This window comes from Hydra vulgaris, chromosome 06, assembly GCF_038396675.1.
Source record: "Hydra vulgaris chromosome 06, alternate assembly HydraT2T_AEP".
NCBI classification, from domain to species: domain Eukaryota; kingdom Metazoa; phylum Cnidaria; class Hydrozoa; order Anthoathecata; family Hydridae; genus Hydra; species Hydra vulgaris.
This window is the reverse complement of record NC_088925.1, coordinates 39601347-39628710: the sequence shown is the minus strand read 5'-3', so window position 1 is coordinate 39628710 and position 27364 is coordinate 39601347. Positions and strand designations below refer to the sequence as shown.

The 27364-nt window shown below is 27.4% G+C and overlaps 1 protein-coding gene across 3 annotated transcripts; it reads right to left on the bottom strand.

Moving 5' to 3' along the window:
• Positions 1 to 1558: 1558 nt before the first annotated feature.
• Positions 1559 to 25898, bottom strand: LOC100201038 (uncharacterized). Of its 3 annotated transcripts, none has more exons than XM_065800108.1 (10): positions 25824 to 25898; positions 23016 to 23161; positions 10206 to 10241; positions 9491 to 9979; positions 8557 to 8592; positions 6444 to 6932; positions 6156 to 6194; positions 5564 to 6052; positions 4627 to 4665; positions 1559 to 2176 (listed from the first exon to the last, which is right to left on the bottom strand). In XM_065800108.1, exons 2-10 carry the CDS (start codon positions 23047 to 23049, stop codon positions 1656 to 1658), a joined length of 2172 nt encoding a protein of 723 aa, XP_065656180.1. In that variant the 5' UTR covers positions 23050 to 23161; positions 25824 to 25898; the 3' UTR covers positions 1559 to 1655. The 3 variants fall into 3 exon arrangements, with proteins under 3 accessions (XP_065656180.1, XP_065656179.1, XP_065656178.1); XM_065800107.1 differs by lacking the exon at positions 25824 to 25898 and adding an exon at positions 24788 to 24913; XM_065800106.1 differs by lacking the exon at positions 25824 to 25898 and adding an exon at positions 24084 to 24312.
• Positions 25899 to 27364: the final 1466 nt, after the last annotated feature.

The window sequence follows — 27364 nt, the reverse complement described above, 5'->3', positions numbered from 1 at the left end:
CGTAAAACGTTTTACTATGGCATAATAGATTAAAAAAATTGGTCTAGATTTAATCTGAAAAAGTCTTCTTTATATATAAAAAACTACGCAAATTTTGTCTATGGAGTTTGTCATGTGACTGAAGTGTCTAAATATATATTAAGAATTAGAATGATCATTCAACTTATGACTAAAAAAATAAACTATAATACTCAAATATTTTTTAATATTTAAAATATATTGATTTTTGCAGTTTAGAAATATTTTTGGAAAAATTGGAAATATTTTTGTTTATATATTGGTTGCTTTGGCGTTATTATGGACATTACAAATTACTTGGTTGATATAAGCCCAAATTATTATAACTCAAAGTTAAAATTTTGCGTTAAAAGTTATTGTATTCTGTGAACAAAAGATTAATGAACCAAATTTTAATTTTTTTTTATTCAAAATTGACTTTTATTTCTCGAGGTACCACCTTAAATACAATGAAATCACGATATTATTCCTATGAGAACTATTTAAATTTATCAACTTTTTAAAACATTTTTAACATATAATCGTTATATTAACAATTATGTATATATTTCTAAAAAATTTTGTTTTTTGGTGCCCCAAGAAGGCCTAACGGTCTTGTCACAGAGCTCCATGGATGAGTATTTAACTAGGGAGATCACGCCTCCTCCTTTACTAATGGCGCAAAATACGTTCAAAGCTCGTTTCGAACCCTGGACCTTATCCTTTTAAAGCAAGCGCTCTAGCTTCTGCTCATTTGACCAATCATATTTATATAATTCTCTAATATATAAATATAATAAGATATAATTAATTATCATTTTTACGAACATTAAAATTATATATATTTTTTTGAATATCGTGTTGTAGTATCAAAATTCTTGATGAGATCAATATTTTATATTAAAGAAGTTATATCAAAAACTTCTAAATGACGTTGCGCTTTGAGTTGAGCTCTATATAATTTATGACATCTTATAGCTTATCATAAATCACATGATCGATCAACATATCAATCTCATATTAACATATAATATCGTATTGATATCATACATCACATAGTATGAGATCTTGGTATTTCTGTTGTTGTTATTTAGGTGCTTTCAGAAGTCCTTACGGTTTTATCACAGAGCTTTGCGGGTGAACATTAACTAGAAGTTTACGTATCCTTTCGTATCAATGTCGCTTGATGGGATGGAGCCGGTGTCAAACCTCAGACCTCTGGGTTCTGAGCCAGAACTCTAACCACTGCGCCACGGCTGTTCACTTTAATTTGCTAAGCTTATTTTTGCATATCAATTTGCTGAGCATATTTTTGCATATCAATTTGCATATGAATTTTGCTTCTAATATCTAAAAATATATATTTTTAGATATTAGAAGCAAATTTCATAAAAAAAAAATTAAACTTATTCGGCAAAATGATTTACCCTTCATACGTAACCACAGAAACTTTCGCCATACCTAATTTTGAAATTTTATCCTATATCATACTTTTGCGTATCCTATGTCTTATTTGATTAATACTAAAAAAATTGTTAAGCACCGCAAATGAAAAAATTACTATACTGAGTCACGTAGCTTAACATAAATTGATGTTACAAAGTTTTTTAGTTAGGCTACAACATATAAAACAAAACACAGAGGCAACCTAAGCAAAATTAGTGTAACTGAGTGCGGCAGTTCCGAGATACATGATGACCGTTTAAGAAAAAAAGGTTCTTTATAAAACCATCTTGAGCTTTATGCCATGGGTCAGATGCATAAACTTTAACATTTTCAAATCTTTCAGCGCGATGATTTTGTTCAGAAAACACTTTTTCTCCATTTAATTTTACAGAGTAAACATAAACGCCACATTCAAGTTGCTGACTGACCTCAATATTGGTCCACTGATAAAGAGCAAGTGGGTTGGTTTCAAAGGAATGATTTGGATCACAATTTAGAGGAGTTGCAATATAAAGTTGACCACTTCCGTTTTCATGAAACCACACACCGGGTATTCTGTCCCCAACATTTCCAATATTTGATCCGACAGTGAAGTGGATCACATTAGCCCATTCGTTGGCAAATGAGTTGGGTTTCACATCGAATGAAAAAAGAAATTCTTTATCAAGCTTTGGAATGACAGCAACAAGCTCTCCCTTAACTATTGGTTTTTCAATGTTTTCTAATATTTGCTCTAAAATATAAACGCAGTAGTTTCAAGTTTTAGTTTAAAAGTATAAAAGTATTTAAAGAAAAAATATACATGAAAAAAGTTTAAAAACAGGGACCACCCAGATAGAGTTTAGAACAGTTATATTGTAATTATAATTGTTTCAATTATTTTTTATCGTTTAATTTCGTTAAGTTGATCTACAACGTAAACTCAAATATAAAAGCATTTTCCCACTGAACATGAGAATGAAATTTTTTCCCACTGAGCAAACATGCAAATAATGTTTTGTCACAAAAATAAAAAATAAAAAATTTATGGTAGTAAAATTTCTGCGTTATATTAAAATATAAAAAGTTATATATTTCATGTATTTTATTTATATTATAAAATGCGTTTATATGACAAAAATATGTTATACATATATTGAAAAACATGTTTAGATATATTGAAGAAAACATGTTATGAATGAAAATTTCTGCGTTGTTTTCTTCATATGTTTTCTTCAATATATTTAAAGAAAGATACAGTTCTTGTGGGTGATGTAAGTGTGGGAACCAGGAAAAGAAAAGTAACAAATGGAAAAAGAGCTTTATTAAAAAAAAAAGATATTCGACTCCCCCAGGCTCAAACATCTATGAACCTTGCAACCACAATTCATCAAACAATCGCTTTTCATGTTATAAAATAACACCATCATTTGTTAAGCACATAACGGATAATTTATAAAGAGGCAAATAATCAGAGACAAGATAACATGATTGCCAATATGTTGGAATTTTCAAATGCTATCAAAAGAAGGCGGCCGAGACCCACAGCGCAAAATACAAAAGGAAAGAGTTTCACACAATTTCAAAGTAAAATATTTTCTAAAATCTGAACAGTTACCATGCTTGCATGTTTGTAAAAGCCTATTCCTCAGTGTAATGAAAATAGATACGAGATTAGAAAATATTAACAAGAAAACAAGTGCTGGACATCCTGTAGAAGACAAACGAGGTGGAGACAGAACAAGCCATAAGTCTATCAAAAAAAGCTTCTGTGAGAGCATTAACAAGTCAACTGCGGGGTACGAAAAGCCATTATAGTAGGAATAAATCGGGGAGAATTTAGCAGTTACTGCACTTTGCTGAACATACAAATAAAATATTCTGTAATAGGCTCCAGTGAACGTAATAATTTTATCACTCAAAAAAGGACTCACAAGAAACGAGCAAATGCGTTTTAGACACTTTTGAAACCAGACATACCAACTGCTTAAAGTTTTTGTTTCGATATGCAGCAAACCCAGCCCTTGCCAAAAGCTTTCGTTCGAGTATAAACGAGATACAGCTTTATTTTCCTTTTCGTGGTCATAGTTTTTTTTACCGGCAGATAGAATTTTTGGTAGGGTGGAAAAAAAGCTAAGTGAAATTATTTTATCCTAAGATGAGTATTATAAGATTTACTCAGAAGTAGGTGAAGTGAGAAAACGTGGCATTGACTGGGATTTATAAGGCGCAAAATCACTGCAAAAATACTGTAAGGATCAAACCCATGATAAGTGATGTAAAACGAATCTATATTATCAAGAAAAAGAAAGATAACTTAAACTCGATCAAAGTTATAGCAACGCAAAATTTTTTCTTTGAATCAGATGCTGAAAAGTTTCTTTCATTAACTAAACGAAATGTTAATAACAGATAGTTAATAACCCTGACCCTAACCCTAACCCTGACTATTAAATGGGCTGGTGGCATAGAGCACTTGTCTAAAAATGTATTACATGCTGTCAATATGAGGGTGGATCCAATTGTCTGGAATACTATCCAGTTATGTATTTTTGTTTATAAAAATAAACTGCCCAGATGAAAGGCCGCCATATTCTAAAATACATATTAGTCTTTTACCACAATCTAAAATGCATGTACATAATCATTAAGTTTTTAATTCAGTTTATAAGTAAGTTGTATTTTTTTAATTATGTATTTGTTATGTTAAATGATACATAATTATTGTTATATGGTCGATATTTTATATGTTTACTTATTTATTTTGTTTTTCTGTTTATAAAACAGCAGAAAATTGTGTATGTTTTTATTGTATATAAAACAGCAGAAAATTGTGTATGTTTTTATGAATATTTTTTATGTTTTACACGTTTTGTAATATAATTATAACATTTTCAAAAGATTTAATCTATTTATAAATATTAAAAATAGAAGAATACAGAGAAATACTAAGAGACAAAAAATATACACAAAAAACCAATAAAAATGATTACAAAATGAAATTAAATAAATTGGGATTTTAATTTTATTTTGATTATATTGATTGGTAAATAACCAATCGATATAATTAAAATAAAATAAAATGTTATCTTAATTAAATAGATAAGTTATTAGTATAATGGGAAATTTGTTCATTAAGTGAGGGATAATAATAATAACAGTAAAAATAATAACAATATATTAATAATAACAATAATTAGTTACCTTTTAATAGAGCGGTGGCATTTGCAAATGACGAGTTATCTAAAAAAATTATTATATTAATTACTTTTTATGTTTTAAACTTCATATTCATATTGATTATTTTCTTATTTCATATTTACAATTTTCCTTAGGTGCTTAATACACAGGAGGGGACATAAATTCTGGAATTTTTTCCACTCACCCTAAGCTTATGAAAACCCATCCTCCCATCTTTATTAATTTTTACTTGATATCAACAAAAAAACAACATCTCAAATCTAAAAACATCAGCGAAAAAATTTGTTTCATGCAAATAGTTTTGTCTTGTGGAAAACAGCCTTAAGCATATTAAATTCTATTAAAATTATGATAAAACAGCTGTTAAAAAATGCGCATTTGACCATAAGCCACATTAAAAATAAATTTTTTTTATTCGTGTTGGGTAAAAACTCTCACACCCCTTTTTCTAAGGCTATGTTGTGTAAAAATCCCCCTCCCCTACCTACATTTATTAGATCTGGATTAAAATTACCACTCTCCCCCTAATATTCCCACCCCCTTTTGCAATAAGCACATGAGATTAAAAGTTAGAAATTAAGAAGCCTCCTACCGGTTTTAATTGAAGTTAAGAATAGTTAAATTTTTTTTTGTCACTCAAAAAATTGTGTTATTAAACTAAACTTCAGCTATGTTAGTATTCATGTTAGCTTTGTTAGTAACTATGTTACCTATGTAAGTATATTTTAACTTGCAGTGTACTTAAAAAAACACTACAAAGAGTTTTTTTTTCCTTGTTTTTTATAAATAGTTGATTTTTTTAGAAAGGTTAGTTTTTAATATAATGATTTTATTATTTTGAATTCTTTTTTTTTTTTTTTACTACTGAACAATAAGAGATAATGTATTCTTTTTGTTAATAATCTGAATGTTTTTTTATTTCAAAAATAAATAAACTTACGAAGCTGTCCATTTAAGATATAAAAGTTTTTTATGAAGCCATTATGAATTGCATGCCACGGATCAGATACATAAACTTTAACATTTTCAAAGCTTTGAGGTTGATGGTTAGGCTCCAAAAAGAAAACATCCCCATTAAGTTTAACTGTATATAAATATGTATCTCCTTCACGATGTTGACTTATCTCAATATTTGTCCAATGATTTAAAGGTAAGGGAGAGGTAACTAAAGAATGATTAGGATCGCCATTAACTGGAGTTGCAATATAAAGACTGCCATCACCACACTCATGAAACCAGACTCCTGGTACTCTGTCACCTAGGTTTCCACAGTTTGATCCAGTAGTTAAATGAATTATATTTGTCCATTCAGGCACATAAGACAATGGTTTAACATCAAAAGAAAGAATAAACTCTTTATCAAGTCTTGGAATAACAGCAGCTAACGATCCTTTTGAACATGATACTTCATTATCATGAAGAAATTGTACTAAAATAAAAATGGTTCCTACCTCAACATTTGTTATAAATTAACTACTTTTAAGAAAAGAGGTAAAAATCAGATAATAAAAAAAATAATAAAAAAACAAAACCTCTCTGTAAAATCGCAGCATGTTGTGATGATGAACTTCCTATAAATAGTATAAATTATTTTTATTTTTACACCTTAAATTCATTACAAGCATTATTATAACAAGCATTAAGAATTACTTAAATAATTACTTAAAAAGTATTAAGTTTTTAAATTACTTAAATAAAAAGTATTTAATTTTTACTTCCACTGTTACAAAAACCCCTCATAAGACATAAGATTAACTGACCCTTATTAATTTTTAACAATCTAATCTGCTGCAAACGTCAAAATAAAAAATAGAACTTACGTCGCTGTCTGTTAATGATATACAAATTTTTTATTGAACCACTTTGAGCATTATGCCAAGGATCAGAAGCAAAGACTTTCACATTTTTAAAACTTTTAGCGTGTTCATTCTGTTCATTAAATACTATCTCCCCATTAAGCTTAACAGTGTAAAGGTAAATATCCTCTTCATGATGCTGACTTATTTCAACAGTTGTCCATTGATTTAAAGGTAATGGGTATGTTTCCAAAGCATGATTAGGATCATCATTAAGAGGGGTTGCAATATAAAGACTCCCACTACCATTTTCATGAAACCACACTCCAGGTATTCTGTCACCTACATTTCCCACATTTGAACCATTAGTAAAATGAATTATATTTGACCATTCTGATGACAAGAAATGAGGTTTCACATCAAAAGATAAAAGAAATTCTTTGTTGAGTTTAGGAATTACAGCAACTAACTTTCCTTGAACCAATGATGTTTCAACGTCACAAATAATTTGTTCTAAAAAACAAATAAAAATATAAATAATCTATAGTACCTATAAATAATAATTAGTTATTTATAAAAAAGTTGATTAAAAAAATGCAAAAAAATTCTAAGAATTGTAATAGTAGTTAATTGTAATAGAAAAAGTTGTAAAAAAAAAGTGTATAAAAAAGAACGTAAAAAAGAACAAAGTAAAGATAATAACACTGAGCATTAGTGATACTACATATTTTGTTTCAGAACCAAATTTAATTATTTCTTATATATTTCCGCCTGCTGAATTGGAAAATGATGTCAAATATCATATATCAACTTTTCAAAATAAAAGCAAAAACTCTCTTTTAAGGGTATCCACATATCTGCTGTAACCCTTGTTTGGTTTCACTATGAGAATGGTTGGGAGAAAAAAAAAAAGATCTTCAGCTTTTGCTGTTTTTACTGTACTGAGGGAGCCTAAAAACCATACAGATGACTACTAATTCTGCTTGACTAATAGAGATGACTAATTCTGCATTTGTGGTGAACTAAAAATCATTCATATACTATAAGGAATGCAATTAGGGTACTTTTAAGTGCTTTATACATGGGAGAGGACATTTATTAATTTTCTGAAAAATTTCCCACCCACCCCAAGCTTATTAAGACCTCCCCATATATTAACTTTTACTTGTTATCATCAAAATCTCTAAACTAAAAAAAAAATTAGAAAAAATATATATCAGTCACCAATAACAATAAAAATTTTCAGTGCAAAAGAGATTTAAAAATCATTGAGCTTTGAAAAATCTCATAAATTTAAATTTAAAACTATAATTTAAATTTGTTTAAAAACTAGGTTTTTGTTTATTTCTCACCATAGTATAAAAGTTATACAAGCATAGTATAAAAGTTATACTATAAAAGTTATACTATAAAAAAAAAACTCATTTGACTTCAAGCCACACTAGAATTAAATTATTTTATTTGTATTCTTTGAAAAATTCCTACCCACCCTTTTACTAATACCTGGCCTCCGTCTTTTATTAGATCTGGACTAAAATTCCAACACACCCCTTTTATTCCCTCATTCTGCTTTTATTCCCCCCCCTCCCCCTTGTATCAAGCATCTGAAAGTATACTAAATACTTTTGTTTGTTTTTTGTATGTAGAGAGTAGTGACAAAAAATCACATTAAAAGAAGACTGGCCTGCAACAAATCTCAACTTCCAAAAATAAGTGATGCAAAGAGCAAAGAGGTTATTTTTGTTGAACCACAAATATGTTGACTTATCAAGAATCCTGCATTTGATAAAGTTTTAAAAGGGAAAAAAAAAAAAAAAAACTTGGAAAGCTGGTTGAAGGAGTGATTTGTGGAATTTTAGGCAACAAAATAGATAACTGAATTTAATTAGTAACAGTACTCCTGCAAAAATTCCATCAACTTGGATATAACCTCTAGATTCATTATCTTTACTTACAACTAAACTTCTCTCCGATCAGTTGTGGAGCTGTTAGAGATTAGTAAAAGATACAAAAAAATTTTGTTGTTGTTGTTGCCCAGTTAAATAGGCTCCTTGACTGAGGTGGCCCCCAAGACTTTGGGGAGGTGAATAAAGTAAAAAAAAAAAAGAAAAGAAAGGAAAAAAAAAGAAAAAGAAACCTCTGTGTAGCATTGTTGATTTTGATGAATGTTTATCTATAATAAAAAACAAAATTTAATAAACATATAAAAAATAATAGCAACAATCAAAATTATTAAACACATTTATGGACTGTCATTAATGTGCATTAACTAGGCTTGATAAAAAAAGAACTTTGCTAAAATTAGAACAGTCAACTTGGGGTTCCGATATTACTAACGAGGAAAACTCCAGGCTAAATTTCATAACCCTAACCTTTCAAACCTTAGCTTAACTTGGTTTATTTAATATATACTTTTTGTTAAAAAAACTATTTATTTCAAAGTATTATAATGACATAAAACACATTGACCATAGGGTAGAGAAAAAGATAACAATTCCCTATTCAATTTAAATTTTAAAATGCTTTTAAATTGTCATGCTGTATTCGCATCATCTGCAGCTTTCTTGTTGTTTTGATGTACATACTTTGACTGACTATTAGAGAGAACATGCAGCTGAGGGTACATACATTGACAACTATAAAGGAGAACAAGCAGTGAAGTGTACATACATTAGTTGATGATAAGGGTATGGGCAGGCAGTTTTTTTGTTTTTGACTTTTTATTTAAGACTATATTATGTTCATTGCTGATTATGCAGAACTGACAAAAAAGCTATAGATGACATGAATTTAGCACAACATATGGCAAATAGATGACGCGAATTTGACACAACATATATATATGTATATATATATATATATATATATATATATATATATATATATATATATATATATATATATATATATATGTATATATATATATATATATATATATATATATATATATATATATATATATATATATATATATATATATATATATATATATATTAAAATACATATCTTGTACTATAAATTAATTGTGTAGTGGGAATGTTGGATTATTTGAAAACCTGATAATAACTTACGCAATGCTCCATTTATGGTATAAAAATTTTTCATAACACCCTGTTGAGGTAAATGCCATGGATCAGAAGAAAAGACTTTTACGTTTTTAAAACTTCTCGGAACAGCATTTTCTTGTAAAAAAATAGTTTCTCCATTTAGTTTTGCACAATACATATAACAATCTCCATCACGAAACTGACTTATTTCTACATTAGTCCACTGATTTAAAGGAAGTGGGTAAGTTTCAAAAGAATGATTAGGATCACCATTGAGAGGAGTTGCAATGAAAAGGCTTCCACTACCATTTTCATGAAACCATACTCCAGGTATTCTGTCACCCAAATTCCCAACATTTGAACCATTAGTAAAATGAATTACATTTGACCATTCTGTAGCATAGGAATGAGGTTTCACATCAAAAGATATTAAAAATTCTTTTTTAAGTTTTCGTATGACTGAAATTAATGTTCCTTGAACTAATGGAGTTTCAATGTCATAAACAAAATGTTCTAAAATAGTATAAGTATAGTAAAGTATAAAAATTAAATAATGTACTAAAATTAAATTGTTAATAAAATTAATAATATTAGGTAATATTACAATATTTGTTATACTATTTATTATAACTTTAATTTTTCAACTTTTAACTGAACACTAGAACAAGACAATCCTAATGGATTAAAATAAGAGCTTTCATTGTAATGTGTGTATAAGAAAAAATATATAAAAACAAACCTCTTGCGTGACATGTAGAGCTTGCAGATGAAAATTCTATAAAAAAAAAGTTCATCAATTTAAACAAAAGCATATATATTTATATATATAAGGCCGGCGCAAAGGTGGAGAGGGGGATGTGACACCCCAAATCAATGATTTTTTGTTCATTTAGTCAGCAAATTTGATCCTTTTAGACAAGTCAATTGGCAAATATAGACCCTTTAGACAATTATATACACACACACACATACATATAAACATGAACACATATATACTTAAATCAGCACTCTGATATCATACTGAAATAGGGAGCTTATATAAGGAGAATATGCTGGGGAAGCGATAAATTTTTTTTTTATTTTTGTGACAAAAAATTGTATGGATTTTGATCAACAAAAAAAAGTTAGCAAATACTTATATGCTTTGCAGTATAAATATCAATTATCATAATCATTATAATTATCTTAATCATCATCAAGCTTCAGCTTCCTTTTTATGCCATTTTTCTAATTAAAAAAATCTCAAGCATTTTCTTTCCTTAACTGAAGTTCGTTCATACCATATGTAATGCACTCTAAGTTTTCTTACTTCTACCTTAATCAATTTCTCCTGAAGCCCCTACTTCTTAAATGATGATACCCAAACTCTTAAATCTATGACTAAGATTATGGCTCTTTTTCTTGTTTTGTTAGAGTCATAGCACACATCCATTTGATCATCATCTTTATTTTTGACAAATACATCATCATATAAATATTAAAGTTTATATAAATATGTAAAGATATTGTATGCAACCCTCAGAATTAGGGTCGCCACTCGGCAATGCCAACCTTAAAGTGTTTTAGGTTGGCAAAAAATCACCGACTTCATTTTTATGTTTTATAATTAAATCTTTGTGTCAAATTTTTTTGCCAACCTCATTTTTTCTAATTCCGAGTCCTGTTGTATGCCAGATTCTAAATAAATAGTAAACATTTATGTTTATATCCCTATTACGTATTATTCTACTGTACATTTTTCACCTTCTTGTGCAGCTGCTATATTAAACTGTAATCATTGTTTTAGTCTTTTTAACGAGAATATCTCTATTAAGAACAAATATCTTTTAATTATTGCAAGAAGACAATGTTTTACACTTTTCAGGTCCTGTGTAATGCTAAACTCTGTTATTCTCAGATTACTAAATCTTGCATCTTATCTCAGATGTTAGGTTCTGAGACTTTTGGAAAATCTCTCACATATTCATAACTAGAATAAGTCTTAAGTTCCATTTCTTATTCATGGGTTTGATCTTATTACTTTTTCTGAGAATAAGGCAGTGTTGTTTGCATAGAGCAAAGTTGTTTTCAAGCAGTGTTGTTTTCCTCTAATTTGACTCTTGAATCAAATGACCATACTTATCTAGCCATTCCAGTTAAACAAACTAATCTATTGTTAGACATTGAAATCACTTCGGCTTCTGATGTTTAAGTCAATTCTTAACTTTAATCTTCTATGGTTATTGGTTCAGACAATGTTTTCATTATAGTCTTACAAAAGTGTTCTCCAGTACTTTCTTTATTCCTTGCTAAACTATCATTAAATGCTAAACCAGTGGCTTCAATTTTTAAAAACTCTAAAAAACACTCTGACGTCTTTAAATATCCTACGATTAGGCTTTTCTCTAGTATTTATTTCTTCATATAAAATTTAAAGACTTTTAATCATTTCTTTCTAACCGCAGTTTTAAAGTCATTTTTGAAGACCACACTCTTTTTTATTTTCCAATAACTTTAGGAGTAAGATTTTATCAATTTTTAGGAGCAAGATTTTATCTTTGTTCCTGAATTGTTTTTTATCTACAATAATAATCTTCCTGACAATTTTACATCTTAAGTGGCTAAAAAAGTCAACTTTTTATTTGCTCAGAACAAGCAGCTAATCTTTAATCTGATCTCTCTTCTATAACAGCTTGGGGTATGCATTTTTAACTCCAGCAAAACTCGGTTATTTACTGCAAACGACTTCTGCAATACTATCACAATATTATTGACATTCTTTAGTTGACAAATAAGAATTGTCTTACTCTCAGACCAAGTCCAAAAGCACATTGTAAATGCAGCTGAACCTGCTTTTTGTGTCAAGTTTGAGTCATGTAGGGTTGCATCTTTTTCTTTTTTCTACAAATACTATCATGGTGGCTAGAGATGTGAGTCGTTTTTTTGCAAAAAAACCCGTTATTTTTGCCAAAAAAACAAACTGCTTCGTTTTTTGGTTTTTTTTTAAACTACTCTTTTTCTTATTTTAAACACTGAAATAATTTAAAAAATTTGTTTTTAGGTGTTATTTATTAAAAGAGAGTTTTCATTCTTTTATTTAACATATGATTTTATTAGTATTGCCTAAAGTTCTTCAAGTAGCAGATCCCCCCCCCTCCTTTTTTTTTTTTTTTGGTGTATTTTTTTAACTAACTACTTTAACACCTTGAATTTTAACACTTAAATAAATATCACCTCAACAGTGTGTTTTTAGGAGATATTTATTAAAAGACTTTGTCATTCTCCTATTTAACATACCATTTATCTGTCTTGTTTTACAAGTTCTTCTAATGTTCATCAAATAACTTTAATAATTATTCTTCAATAACTTACTTATATTAAGCTAAAATAAAATTAAAAAAATTATTTAAAGAAACATTTTTCTTATAAAATACAAAGACATCATAAGTAAAGGGTCTTTTTTTGTTTGTTTTTTTATGTAGATATGTTTTTTGAGTTCAAAACTATTTTTCCTTAACGTTTAAAACAAATTTTTCAAAAGAATGAATGAAAACTAATTATTGCAATTTGTAGAATGAATGAGAACTTTATAATTTATAAATGAAGTTTTTAATTTATAAATGAAATAACACTGCAATGCAGAATTTATATGTATTGTATAAGTTTTGCATAGTTTTAATTTTTTTTTTTAATTTTGTTATTTTATTTTATGCTTTTTGTTTTTTAGTTTTATTTCTGCAATTGCAAATAAATTAAATTTGTCAACATTTAATTTCAGAAAGTGGAAATAATATTTTCAATCATGTTATAAATAATATTGCATAAGTGTGTTGTAGTATTTTTATATTTTAATTTTATACCTTTATATTAACAGTTTTGAAACATAAGATTATTAATGATGATTTATTGTTGTTTTGAAAATCTTAATGTACCAGTTTATCATAATTTTTAGTAAAGTAAATTTTCAGTGATACAATTATTATTATTAGTTTTTTTAATAATATTACTGAATTATGAAACTATTTTAGAATATAGCTATCATAAGGTATTGTAAGCATTAATTAAAGAGTTTTCTAATCAAAATAGTCACATCATTTAGTTGTTTGATTAGAACATACTAATGAGTAGTAATAATAGAGTAGTCTGTGGCCTCACTGGGGGTAGAAAGAAAACATTTGTGAGCATTTTATTTAAGTCAGCAAGCCAGGTGAGCAAAGCGGAAAGAGTTCAATGTTCTTTTTGCAATGATGTTATGTTGAAAAGTGAAATACGAATGGCCTTGCGTATTAAGAAATGTAGAAAATGTCCAGTTGAAGTTAAGCAAAAATTTTTAAATGATGGCACAGTCATGTCCCAATCTCATTTCTTCAGCTTTCTGCTACAAGTGCTGCTTGCGAAAGAAATTTTAGCAGTTATGCAAGTATTCACAGTTCTAAAAGAAACAGATTAACAAATGAAAGAGCAGCAAAATTAGTGTTTGTATCGCAAAATTTAAAACTTGAAGCAATGGATATCTGTGCAACACAATAACCTATTCTGCCTAAAGAACCAATAAATATTTAAGATAAATCTCACGAACCAATAAATGTTTCGGATGAAGAGTCACCTGAACAAGATTTTGAGTCACTTGACCAAGAATGTAGTTTTAGATTAAAAAAAACTTTTTTTATAAATAGAATTATAAAAATAGAATATAAACAGAATTGTTTCTTATCAATTTTTAAATTCAAATTTTGAAAAGAACAAATAGTTTGTTAACCATTTTAGCAATAAAAAAATCATTAATTTAACTCTTTTGTGAACTCTGTTCATGCTTTAATAAATTAATTTTAATATAATCTAATATAGAATCTAAAATACTCAAACAAAACTAAATAGAAACATTTTAGATAAGTTAGAAACATTTAAAAAAAGTTAAAAGTAAGGGAAAAACAAACACTAAAAGGAAAAAGCCAAAAAAACTCCAAAAAAACCAAAAAAACACGTTTTTTTAGGTGAAAAAAACACGATAGCAAAAAAACACGTTTTTTTGCATCTCTAATGGTGGCTGCTCAAGCTATCATCTCTGATAGCTCGATATTATCTATCACAGATATGAGCTATCTAGATATTATCATCTCTGATAAATTGCTTGAGTGGCCACTTTTACAAAAGCTATAAAAGGAAACAAAAGAAATGAAAAAGAAATGAAAAATAAAAACTAATAGGTGCAGCTGTCGAGAAGCTTATTAAGAAAAATTACTAGTTGGAGGACTTGATTTCGATTTTTTATTTGAACAAATGAATTAAAAATACTGGAGATAATAGTTCTCAAGACAATTAAAAATAATAGGGATAATATTTTTGCTGTTATCAAAGTCAATCAGAGAATTTATAATTTTTTTGAAAAAAAAAAGCATTTAAGCAGAACTTCTTTTATTTGACTTAATGTCCATTTGTTAAAAAATATGTGTAATCATAGAAAAAAACTTGAGGACATGAACTTTATACAAAAAGATAAAGGTTGATATTATTAGAGAATATTATAAAAAGAGACAAAAACAAAAAGGTTGATATTAATAATTTATTCAAGCTTAAAGCAAAGAATAAAGAACTTATAAATTAACAAGTTTCAGTATATCTAAAACCAACTAAAAAACAAAGGGCTCTTATATATCTGCAAGTGTTTTGTAATGAAACAATAGCCTCAACAGGTTGTTCCAGCCTAGGGTTGCCAGATGTCTGACCTTTATAAAGGAGAACACAATTAAAAATCTTAATTTTTATAGTTTTTGGGCTGTGTTTTCATTTGTAAAAGCCAGACATCTGACAACCTAATAACAACCGACATAAAAATAAAGGACAATTGTTTCAATTTTTTAAAACATTGAATTTCAGAAAATTTATGTTCTTAATCTAGACATGAGTTCAGTTAGACATAAATTAGAAAATATATTAGTTAAAAAGATTCTAACTGTTTTCGCTATTGCTTCTTCTAGTAATAAGAACTTAATTAAATTTTCTACAATGCATAATTTCGCAACGTAAATAAAAAAATAATAATAAAAATAAACAAAAAAAATAAAAATAAAAAAATAAATAAAAATAAAAAAAGGAAAAAAGAACTAAACTATTAACTAGAGATACCGAAATTATCCACAACTTACTAGTAACAACAGACAAACTAGAAAAGGAAAATAACGCCAAAGTTTAGAAAGTACTTATTTTATTCCTGTTTAAAAATTTCTTGAAAAATTATACAGTACAGAGTTGCCAATAAAGTTTAAGAAAAGTTCAGATACACATCTAAAATATTGGTTCAGATCACTCTTGCTCCTAGGTCACGGCTGTTTCACTCAATGTAAAAACAAGTTTATCAACAACAAAAAAAGCATTTTCACATAAAATGTATAAAAATTCACTAACTTAAAATTAATAGAACTTTTTTTTTTATAAACATGTTTATTCTTAAATAACGAAAATATAAAAGGTCTTGCCTTGTTAAATAAATAATTATATTAACTGTACGGTCAATAATCAAACTTTCACCATTCGTTCAATAGCCGGATACACAGGTACCCACCAACTGTGTAGTGAAAAGAACAAAATTATAATTCACAAAATTTTTGTGAAAAAGAGAAGTTTTTTTTTCTTTATTAGAAAGTAATAATACTATAAGTAAATAATCAAGTGATGGATAACACAATGGATGATGGATTTATGGAAATACAATGGATTCATCAGGTTTTCAACGGTAATGAGTAATTTCCTTGTTTTATTTTTGAATAAATTGTTTTCAATCAAAAAACAAAATAATAAACTGATAACTTTTTTCAATAGAAATGTATTCAAAATATTTGATGGTGAAGAATCAGGCAATGGACACGTGATGATACTGGTAATTTACAATTCCATTTTCTATTATGCAACAATGATTATGAAATATAATGTTTTATATATTGTATATATTTTTACAAGAAGTTGAAAAAAACAGAAATTATTGAATTTTACTACTGGTCAAAGGCTGGTGTTGACACAATGGATAAAATGCTTGTTAGATATACTACTAAAAGATTAACTCAAAGGTGGCCTCTAGCATTTTTTTACAATATTCTTGATGTTACCTGCCTTGCAGCATATATCCTTTATCATGAGAATAATAAAGTGCTTCCAAAAAAATCATATGAGCGACAATTATTTTATCGGCAACTGAGCAGAGAGCTGTGTACTCCATTTGTTGAAAAATGTTCGCATAATCCACAAATCATGAGGCATTTTACTACGAAAGTAGCAATTGAAAGTTTTTTTTGCTATAAATCCATATGTACAACCAGCAGCATCTAAATCTTCTAAACCCAAGGTACAACTAGATTCAACCGGAAGGAAAAAGATTACTGGGGTATCCTATGTTTGTCTCATTAGCAAATTTAAAAAATGTCGCAAAACTCGAAAATCATGTTCAATATGTGAGCTCCCTATTTGTGATGAGCATTGTATTTCAACCACAACATGTGAGGAGTGTGTGAAATAATTAACTTCTTTGTTATTTTTATGGCAATGTGTTCAAATTAAAAAAATACTTTAATAAACAGTTTTATTATTGTATATAAACCCGGCTTTCATATATAGTAACCTAAGTGAGTACCTTTCATATATAATAATAAGTGAGTACCAGGGTACCTGGTTATTGAACGGAGAAGGTATCGAGTTTGAAAGCTAATAACTGCTATTGAATGATTATTTCCAAAAAATTTTGACGAAAAAGTGATGTCAAACTACTTCAACTTTGGGGATCCGAGTAGTCATAAAAATATTTTAAAGGGACGTTAACAAATTCTACTTTGGAAACTGGAATGGATACCTGCGTACGGTTACTAACCAGACGATTAAACGGAATAAAAATAAATAATATGAAAATATTTCCAATGATTTGTGATCGCTTTTCTGTTTTTAGCGATATTTATGAAAAACCTGTCTTGGGACAACTAAGATGTCAAACATAGCTACACGCTTTATTGTTAAAATTTAGAACACTTGTCAATAAATGTCTATTCTATCTGATTTTTGGTGCCCTTTGCTTATTTTTTGAAGAAAATTTAGTTTTTAATGGATTTCTATTTTGAATTTTATCACTATTAGATTCAAATCGCAATTTTGATGCAAAGGGCACCAACTTATTGAAATTGCAATCCTTTATACATATGAAAATCAAAAAATTATTTTTTGTATCTTTAGCTATGTTATAAAATGAATGAAGCGATTTGCTTTACTGACTTAAATATTGTCTATTTCAGTTAAGAATCAGGTTTAAATAAATTTCGTTTTAAGCTAAAGTGGTGTTACAATATGTATATTTAATAAAAATTATCTAAAATATACTTTTTCAATTTTTTTGTGAGAAAAAGTGATAACAAATTACTAAAATTTAGCCAAGTTCATTATTTGGCTCATTTTATCCAAATTCAAAGAAAGTTTTTAATCATTCATTCTAAGTCATGTGGTAGAAAAATTTATTGGTGTTTATATTCTTTTTACTTTTAAAAATTTAAAAAGTTTTAGTAACACCTATTAAATGATTATTGGAAGAAAAAAAAGAAAAGAAGAAGCCTTTGAAAGCTCACTTTGAAACAGCCGTGAAGTGTAAACTATTACCAAATGAGTGTATTTGCAGTGTTATTGACAATTAAACTGCTCTAGAATATTCATTGACAATAAGAAACTTTGATATAATTTTGCAATTACTAACCGCATTATAATATCAAAGTATCTTTATAAAATTTATAAAATCAAAGTACCTTTTAACCTAATAGACCGTTCCCTCTATAAGAAATAACCACAATGCATTTTGGTCTTCGTATTCACCGAAAATAAACACACATTATTATGTCAGGAATAAACACATTTGTTAGCTATGAAAGCAATTTGAAACACGATTTAAATGTTATTAAAATTGAAGCAAATTTTTTTTTAATAATTTTGACCATTTCTCAACCAACATTTCAAAAGATAACAAATCTAAATAGGATAGATGCTGAAGAAGATGTACACCAGCAAACAAGATCAAGATGTTTGTCCTTGCCACCTAATTGACATCAAGTAAAAGTATACAAATACTTAATCATAGACAAAATTTCTACAATATTTCTTAATCATAGACAAAATTTCTACAATATTTCTTAATCATAGACAATATTTCTACAATATTTCTTAATCATAGACAATATTTCTGTTTTGGAGCTAGAGGTAATTTATAACATAAAACCTTTGGGTAATCGCTATTTAAAAAGAATTTTATTAACTTAGTTTTAATGTCAACGTTGAAATAAATTATTTCCTTGTTAGAGCTGATGTTTTAACTTCAATGGAAAAAAAATCTTATTTATATACACTTTGTCGAAAAAAAAAGGAGATGTTTTATATGCTAAATGTAATTGTAATGCTGGTATAGAAGGGTGCTGCAAACATATTGCTGCAGTATTATTTCAATTAAATTACCAAGTAATTAAATTTAGTCTCCATTTTATATTCCATTCGACAAAACATAAACAGAAGTATTGCATCAGTGGAATGTTATTGCTGCAAAAAAAAATTCAGAGAAAATTAAACTTTTTATTGTTTCTTATGAAAAGAGCAATTTTAAAAAAGATCGAAGAAACTCACAAAAGCTCCTTTTTGTATCAAATAATGGGGACTTTAAACAAAGTGTCCTTGATAAAAAAAAGATTTAGTTCTAGCTGAAGCTTGCTAAGATCAAAAGTTTTTTTATGCTGTTGTTATTAATAAAACAATGGTTTAACGAAATCGTATTTATTTTTCTCATTCAACGATTCATTGTCGAGGTATTATGGCATTATTAGAGATTAAATCTTTTTTAAGTTTTAATCTCTAATAATGCCATATTTTTATAGTTAGATTTTATAGTTTATACTGAAAGAGAATATAGAGAATATTAAATTTCTTAAAAAACACTGGAAAAAAAAAAGTAAAATTTAGTTAAGTTAATAAAACATTTTATATTCATATATTTAAAAAAATATTATTAATTTTTATTTGTAATTTATATTTATTCATCTGAAACAAGTTTTCAAAATGTGATAGTTCTTTATTGATGTATTGCTCTATTTATGTGAATACGAACAGCAGCAACCTTTATAATTTAGTTTTTATCTTCAAGGCTTAGTTGAACTTTTACATTTAGCAGTGTTAGTATAAATAAATCCTTAAAAGTTTTGGCTCTATTTAGTGCTATTCCCATTAATTCTTTTCCTGTATTTTTATAATTATAATTGGAAAAAAGTTGCAGATTGTATTCGAAAATATAGTTGAGTGCAATCTAAAATTGTCATTGTTAGTTTGTATTTTTCCTTAAAACATTTTTGCATTGTTTTTCTTACAACTTATTTATTTTTTGCCTAAATTGGTAGCATACGCATTTAAGAATGCAAAAATTAGTCCATGTCACTATAATTCTACTAACATGTCTAGAGGACTTCAAAGTGTAATCCCATTTTGACTAAGTCGATTAGATTAATATAGGTCCTCTCCCGTGTATTGACCACCTGAGTACAAGCGACACTGCATTTACAAGTTATTTACATGAGTTTGTTTGGAGAAATTCGGTGACAAACAAAAATGTAATTTTAAATAAACTCGTTATACTTTTCATATTAACCTATCAGGCTTGAATATATTTTGAAAAAAGATAAAAATTGCATAAAATTCTTTAAAAACAGATCAATAAAAAAAAAATTTGCTATTCACGATGTTGCATAATTATCTTATAATAGTTTGTAAAACGCTTTTTAATTTTAAATATTTAAAGTTGCGTTTTTGCTTTTTTTAGTTTACATTGATAAGATACGACCTAACCTCCCCGGTACTTTATTCGTAAAGATGAAATTATAGATGGCACCTATTATTATGAAACATTTGGCAAATTTTAAAGAATATAAATCAATATTCCCAGGTGGCAATATAAATTGTTCCGGTGACAAAATTTGCTATTGGGGAACTTACTATTGCTTTTATTTCATGAAGTATATCACACTTGCCGGTCAATGCTATGCATTGTCTTGGTTAAAAGCAAAACAACAACTTTATTTAATTCATGACTTTAAATAAATACTTTTATAAGAAACAATTCTTGGATGAAAATCGCTTAAGTAAAAATTTAAACTTTTACAACATAATAATTTTATATATGCTTTCTAATTTTTTACTATAGGAGAGCGTTAGCAAAGCCTTTTAAGGTGGCTTTCACTTATCTGTTTTTCTGAGGATTTGTATTACAGAAACACCCCACTTAGTAAACCCTCAAAAAACATTTCTTGAATAAAATAGGTCTTGTTGAACCCTGAACCTAACTCTTATAGGGTTATAATATTGTTTTCAATAAAGAAACCAATAAAGTAAGGTCAGAGGCTATGGTATTCAACAACATTTGTTTTGCATTAGACTTGTTTTTTACGGGCTTACTGAAGAAAAGAGGTGCCTAAAATACACGTCCGACCGTTTTTCTAAAGGAAATAGAAAAATAATCACGCAATCAATTTACGCCTAAGTCATAAACTTTTCTGAAGTACAACTACGAATGCTCATAAGATTATTTTTTCCATTTCGTAGAAAAACGGATGCGGAAACTCACTTTTAGTGAACCGTAATCGTGTCCTAAAGTTCTTTTATTTCTCGTTATTTAAAATTATTTAAACTAGGACAAAGTAGACAAATTGTCGTTATTGCAAAGAATGTTTTTCTGTTATTAAGTTCATAAATATGCAAAGAAATTTTTTCATAAATAAAATGCATACAAAAAGTAATACACCAGTTTTACTCTAAATAAAAGTTTAAATTTCGCTAAAAAAACTTATAGATTAAACGCTTTAAAAAGTTGCAAATTAAATCACATAGAGCTTCAGTTGTTAATTTAAACATTTAGTTTATAGCTATTCCATGACGCCAGATTTTCTTGTAGTTGGTAAAGAATTTAAATTATTTTAGTATTTTTATTGTTCGCCAACCTTTGAAAGAAGATTTTTTTTAAACTCCTAGTTTGAGCATGTTTATGTTTATGTCAAATAAAAATGTTTTGTAATGAACTGCGGTAATTGGAGCCTGGGACCAAAAATACCCTAAAAGGTTTGCTACCCCACCCCTAAATGTGAGGGTAATGAGTTTATAAAATATTTTAACTTACTATCTTAAACTAAGTATAAATTTATCGACAGGTTTAAAATTCCATTTGATATTCTTTTTAGTGGTCAAAAGTTGTGACATCAAGTTTCACTTTCGGTATAGTATTTGTCACGATCCAGACGTAAAAATTTTTATTTCTCGGGCAGTTTTATTCGAGTTTAACACGTGATTTTTGAGGTTTTTAAGTCAAATTTAAATGTCGCGTTTTTTTTATCACTGTTTTTTTTTTTTTAAATACATATTTGTTGTTTATATAATTAGAAATATAATTACAAAGAAACGTTTACATACAAAAAAAGTGGATATATGAAAAAACAGGCACGGGCTCAAAGAAGATACGGATGACTAAAGTCACCACAATCTTTTCATAGATCCCCTATACGAACTTTACAAGTTAGAATAAAACAAGATGGTTAAAAAAACTTTGTACATCTCCAATATAATAAAAAAAATAAAGCTTACATAAATATTTACATTAAATAAATAATACCATATAGACAATAAATAATATCATATAGTTTTAGCAATAGTCATTTAAATATACTGGCAAACTCTGTTAAATATCAAAAGAAGAGCCAATTAAACAAGTAAAAAACTAAGACTAATGGAATTCGATTTCGAAGATCGTTAGATAAATAATTTTCATTTCGAAAAATTAAGAAAATTATTTATCTAACTTTAAAATTTCATTTTTTATTACAAACTTAAAGAAATTTAAATATTTCTTTTCTATTCTAACGCATTCTTTACGGTAGTATAGTATAACACATTACTATTTTTCCGTAACGGTGAAACCATTAATATTTTAACTGGCGCTTTTGGTGAATAGTATTACTTAATTTCGCGGAATGGAAACCATTCTTGGCGCGTGTTTTTTTTTTTTTTTTTAAAGGTTTTAAACACGCAATAGAAAACAAACCAGAAATCTTCTTTTTGAGTTGCACCCGCTGGCTATATAAATTTACAACCCTCTCATTTTGAAATGGGTTGAAAATTTACATCCATATTTGACAAAAGTATAAACATATGAATGTTTGGAGTTCATGTCTAGAAGTTGGCTCTAAAAATCACTGCATCCGCCCTCAATATATGTGTGTGTGTGAAAATCATTGTTTTTAAAAAAATTGAAAAAAAAAAAAAAATCCATGGCCTTCAAATTAATACTTTATTCAATTTTTTAAGAGAAAAAGTTTATTTTAAATAAATAATAAATTAGTTAATAATACGCACTAAAAAATTAAAACTAAAAAACACTATGTTCTGAATAAAAAAAACTATGTAAAGTATATAGTATATAAGCTTTAAAATAATTAACTATTAGAACTAAATATTCTTTTTAAAACAGTAAACTACTTCATTATTAATTAATATGTTGTTAAAATTATGCAAAAATACAAACTTTCTTCGTAGCGAAATCTTTCATAAGGATCCATGGCGACAAAGCAGCTCAACTCAAACGAGTAACTAAACCACGTATGTTTTTCGCTTTAATACTTTCTTTCGGGTCTTGATTAATTTTCAATAAAATGCGTGTCTTGATTAATTCTAAATAAACAGAGGGAGAGTTTTACTTTTCATATGCTTTACTCCCAATAGAATTCAAACAAACAAAAAACGGCGGCACTTTATAAATTCTTTTAAGTTAGCAAACGTCGAAGTTTTAACAATTTAAGATAAACTATTCATGGAATAATTGAAAAATAAAACAAAACGCAGATGAGTAGAAACAAAGCCAAAACTAAAATTTGTTCAGTTACAAAAAGTAAGCAGCTTATAAATCTTATATAACAGCTCTAATATCTTCTCGCTAACTAGCTTAATGTAATTTTAAATGCCACAATTTAATTTTTTTTAATTCAACGTAGCTTTTAATTTAGTTATATTCTAAATTACCGTAATAATGCTTTTAGTATAAAAAAATAGTTTTTGAATGGCATAAAAACTTCGCAACAACTTATCATTTAAAAGAACTTTTGTTAAGGTTTAGTGTAAAATATTTAATGAATTTTCTTGCGCTGATTCTTACATAGGGCAACAAAATGTGGTAAACTTTATCACATTTTTATGTTCACTACGGCGTGGCTTGAAACAAAATTTGAAACTCTTTTATTCTTTAATATAGAAGTAAAATTTAAATATTAAACAAGAGTTTTTAACTTTTGTAGGCGTTATCTTTATTGCAAGAAGACAAAATTTAAGGAATTTAAGGAATATTTAACGAGAAAATCGCTAAGAATCGGAATACATATTTAACCATTATATGGTATTATAAAATTATATAAGTAATTATATAAGTAACCATTATATAAATAGCCATCATATAAGTAACTATCATATAAGTAACTATTATATAAGTAACCATTATATAAGTAACCATTATATAGTATATAGTACCAATACATAGTATTAAAAAAAAATAGAATTGACATCGTCTTCGGCGTGTTATAAGCGTGTGTTACGGAATTACCTTAAACATGTTGTATTCGTGTGCTATGTAATTAAAATCATCTTGAACGTAACATAATATATATAATACCTATATTTTTAATACTTTACATATTTTGTAATGCTATATTAAGATTGTCAAGATCAAAATTTTTTAAAGATCATTCAATCAAAGATCAACAAACAAAGATACTTAAACAAAGCCTTTTTAAATTGTCAACCTTAATGCTTTTTACAATTTTTTTTGTCTTAAAACAGGCTTAACTCTGATACTTTTTATTAGTTTAGATGAGTCTAAGCATAAGAACAAATATGATTTAAGAAATAATTTTATCAAACGACCTTAAAGTAATTTTAGCAGATCTGTTACATCATAAGAGCCGCCTATTTAAAAAAATATCCTCGATTAGCTGTTGCAATGTTTACCTAATAATTAGTCAAGTAAATAAAAACTAATTGTGTTAATAAATATTTTAACATTACAGCATATTTTTTGAAATTGAATTAACTTAAACAATTTTGACTTTTTCAAAATGCTCGTACTTTTTTTGAGTTGAAGTTATTGTTACTTTTATTTTTTGTTATCAACACGTTCTGTAATTTCTATGAATTTTTTTAAATTTATTTTTTTTAAATATTTTTTTGATAATATTAGAAATTCTTAAATGTCTCCTTAAATGTATAACAAATTTTTTACTTGGATATAATAATATCATAAAAACTTACTTAAAAATACTCTACAAGTAAAACGTTAAATATAGAATCTAAGACGAGAAGATATAAAATCTACATTTTTAAAAATCGTATCATATGAATACAGTAATGTTGCTTAGTTTAGCGGTAAGTAAGAATGAAAAAATATTTAGTTAAGCTGCTTAAACGCTCCTACACCGAATAAAATATTCAAAGTTACTTTGATTATTTTAAGCTTATCTTAAATTTAAAAAAGCTCAATAAAGTTATTTTTCTCGCATAAGTTAAATGAATTGTTTAATTATAAATTCGAAAACATTTCAAAAGATTAATTTAATATATACGCAGCATCTAAAAGCATTATCTCCGTTATTTCAACCTTTTATTCTACCTAAACTCGGATTTAAAAACGCGAATAATAAGAAAACAGGATGAACACGAAAATTAACGCTGAGCGGCTTAGATTAAAATGAGTGGCCCAATGCTTATAGAGAACATTGGTTTTTCAACGATAAATTTTTGTCTAAAGGCTAACTTACGAAAATATTTCTTTTCCATTAGGATAAGAAGTATTTTCAATACATTAAAATTAAATACATTAAAATATGGAATGCGTATCACGTGAAATTGTATTATTTAATTCTTAAACAGTTTCAAACAATTATCATTTTCGTTAAAATTTTTATTTAAATAATAAATTATAAAAAACAAGTTTTTAATAAACTTATTAAAAACTTGTTTTGTAATTATTTTTACTTTTAAAATTTACAAAAATTAAAAACTAATATTTTCTTTCGCATTAGATTTAATAAAAGTTTAGGCTATAGTTTCAGATTTTAAAGTTTCATAGTTAAAGTTTAATAGTTTCAGATTTTAAAGTAAAAAAAAAACTTTTATTATCTTGTTACTTTCATTTAAAGTATTACTAAACATTGTTTAGCTAAAACAAACACTTCTCTACATGTTGTTGTTTGCATAAATATTTCAGTATTTAAAAAATAACAAACTTAAATATTAGCATAACAGCGTCTTTCAACTGATAACATTGAAGTTTTACTTCGCTACTTACCTGATATAAATATTTTTGCCAATAATGTAAAGGAGATGCCAAACATTACATCATGTTTTTGTAACATGTGTAATATGATTGTGTGATCATGGCGAGGCGCAAACATAATATATTGTCTTTATAATATGGCGTGATTTTTTGAAAAATAACACAATGCCACTAGGGTACATCGAACTTTCAAAATTATTGATTTTTAACTTGCCGGATAATTTTTATGGTGTCACTATATGTGAATAATGACTTTGGTAAAAAAAAATTTGAAAAAAAATAATTTTCACCTATACGGGATTGCAGTTTTCAGAAACATTAAATTGATCATTTATGCATAAAAGCAAGGGGGTTAAAATCTTTTAATCATTGAAATCTGAAACTTTTTATGTATTTTTTTATATATTACCATATGCTCTGAAACGTGGTTAATATTTTTTTGAAAAATAAATATATTAGTGGGGCAAAGTGCGTTAAAAGATCAAAATAAAAGTGTTAAAATTTTTATCTTCACCGAATAACAGGAGAAGAGTGGCTGAATGTGTTGAGAGAAATGACGATTGAGTGAAAAATTTAGGGGTCAAATATAAGTTAGCTTTCAATTGGGTTCACAGCAAAAATTCAAATTTTATCGGAAAAGGTAGTTTATTGGCGTCACCACAACAACAATTGCCGATTATCTCGAAAGCAGATTGTTTTCATTTAAAAAAGGTACTTTCTACAAATAACAGTAATGAAAACAAACAAAAATATTTTTTGTTGAATATGTTAGAAACATCAACGAACAAATCCATAATGGTCATCAGATAGTTTTGTTGGATGAAACAAATTTTAATCTTTTTTGTAAAAAAACGCAAGGAGGTGCCAAACAGAAAAGACGAGCAATAATGAAAATGACTGCTTCAAAAGGTGCGAACATACATTTGATTGCAGCTATATCAACAACAAATGTCGTCATGATGGAAACTCGCAGAGGATCATTTAATGCAGGACCTTGTGAAGAGTAGATGTTTCATTAATGGGTTACATCTGGGAATCTTTAAGAGGATTTGATTATCGTAACAGGCAATGCTCCATGTCACACTCGTTTTGGAAAGGGTGTTTAAAAATTATCCAGCTCAGTTGTAATGTTTAGGACCCTACAGTCCAATGTTAAACTCGGTGGAAACAATCTGGTCTAAAATTAAAAGTAACAAAAATTAAAAAATGCGATTCGTAATCTATTTGTATCCGGTGCTGGGATTGTGGAACATCGAATGCAGTATTTGGAAGCAATTGGCACTGCAGCAAAAAATACAATATTAGGAGTTAATTGTGCATGTGTTGCTCAACATACTACGAAGCATTACGCAACAATTTTAAATATGGAAAATGCCCGTTGGTGTTTAAATAAATGTTACATTGATTTTTAATGACATTGTTTAAATTCAATTTAAATCTTTATATTTTTTGTAAATAAATTATTTGTGTTTTACTTATTATTCATCTGATTTCTAAAATGAACTTTTAACAAACAAAAAAAAAGAAGAAAGATCTAACTAACACCCTAAATG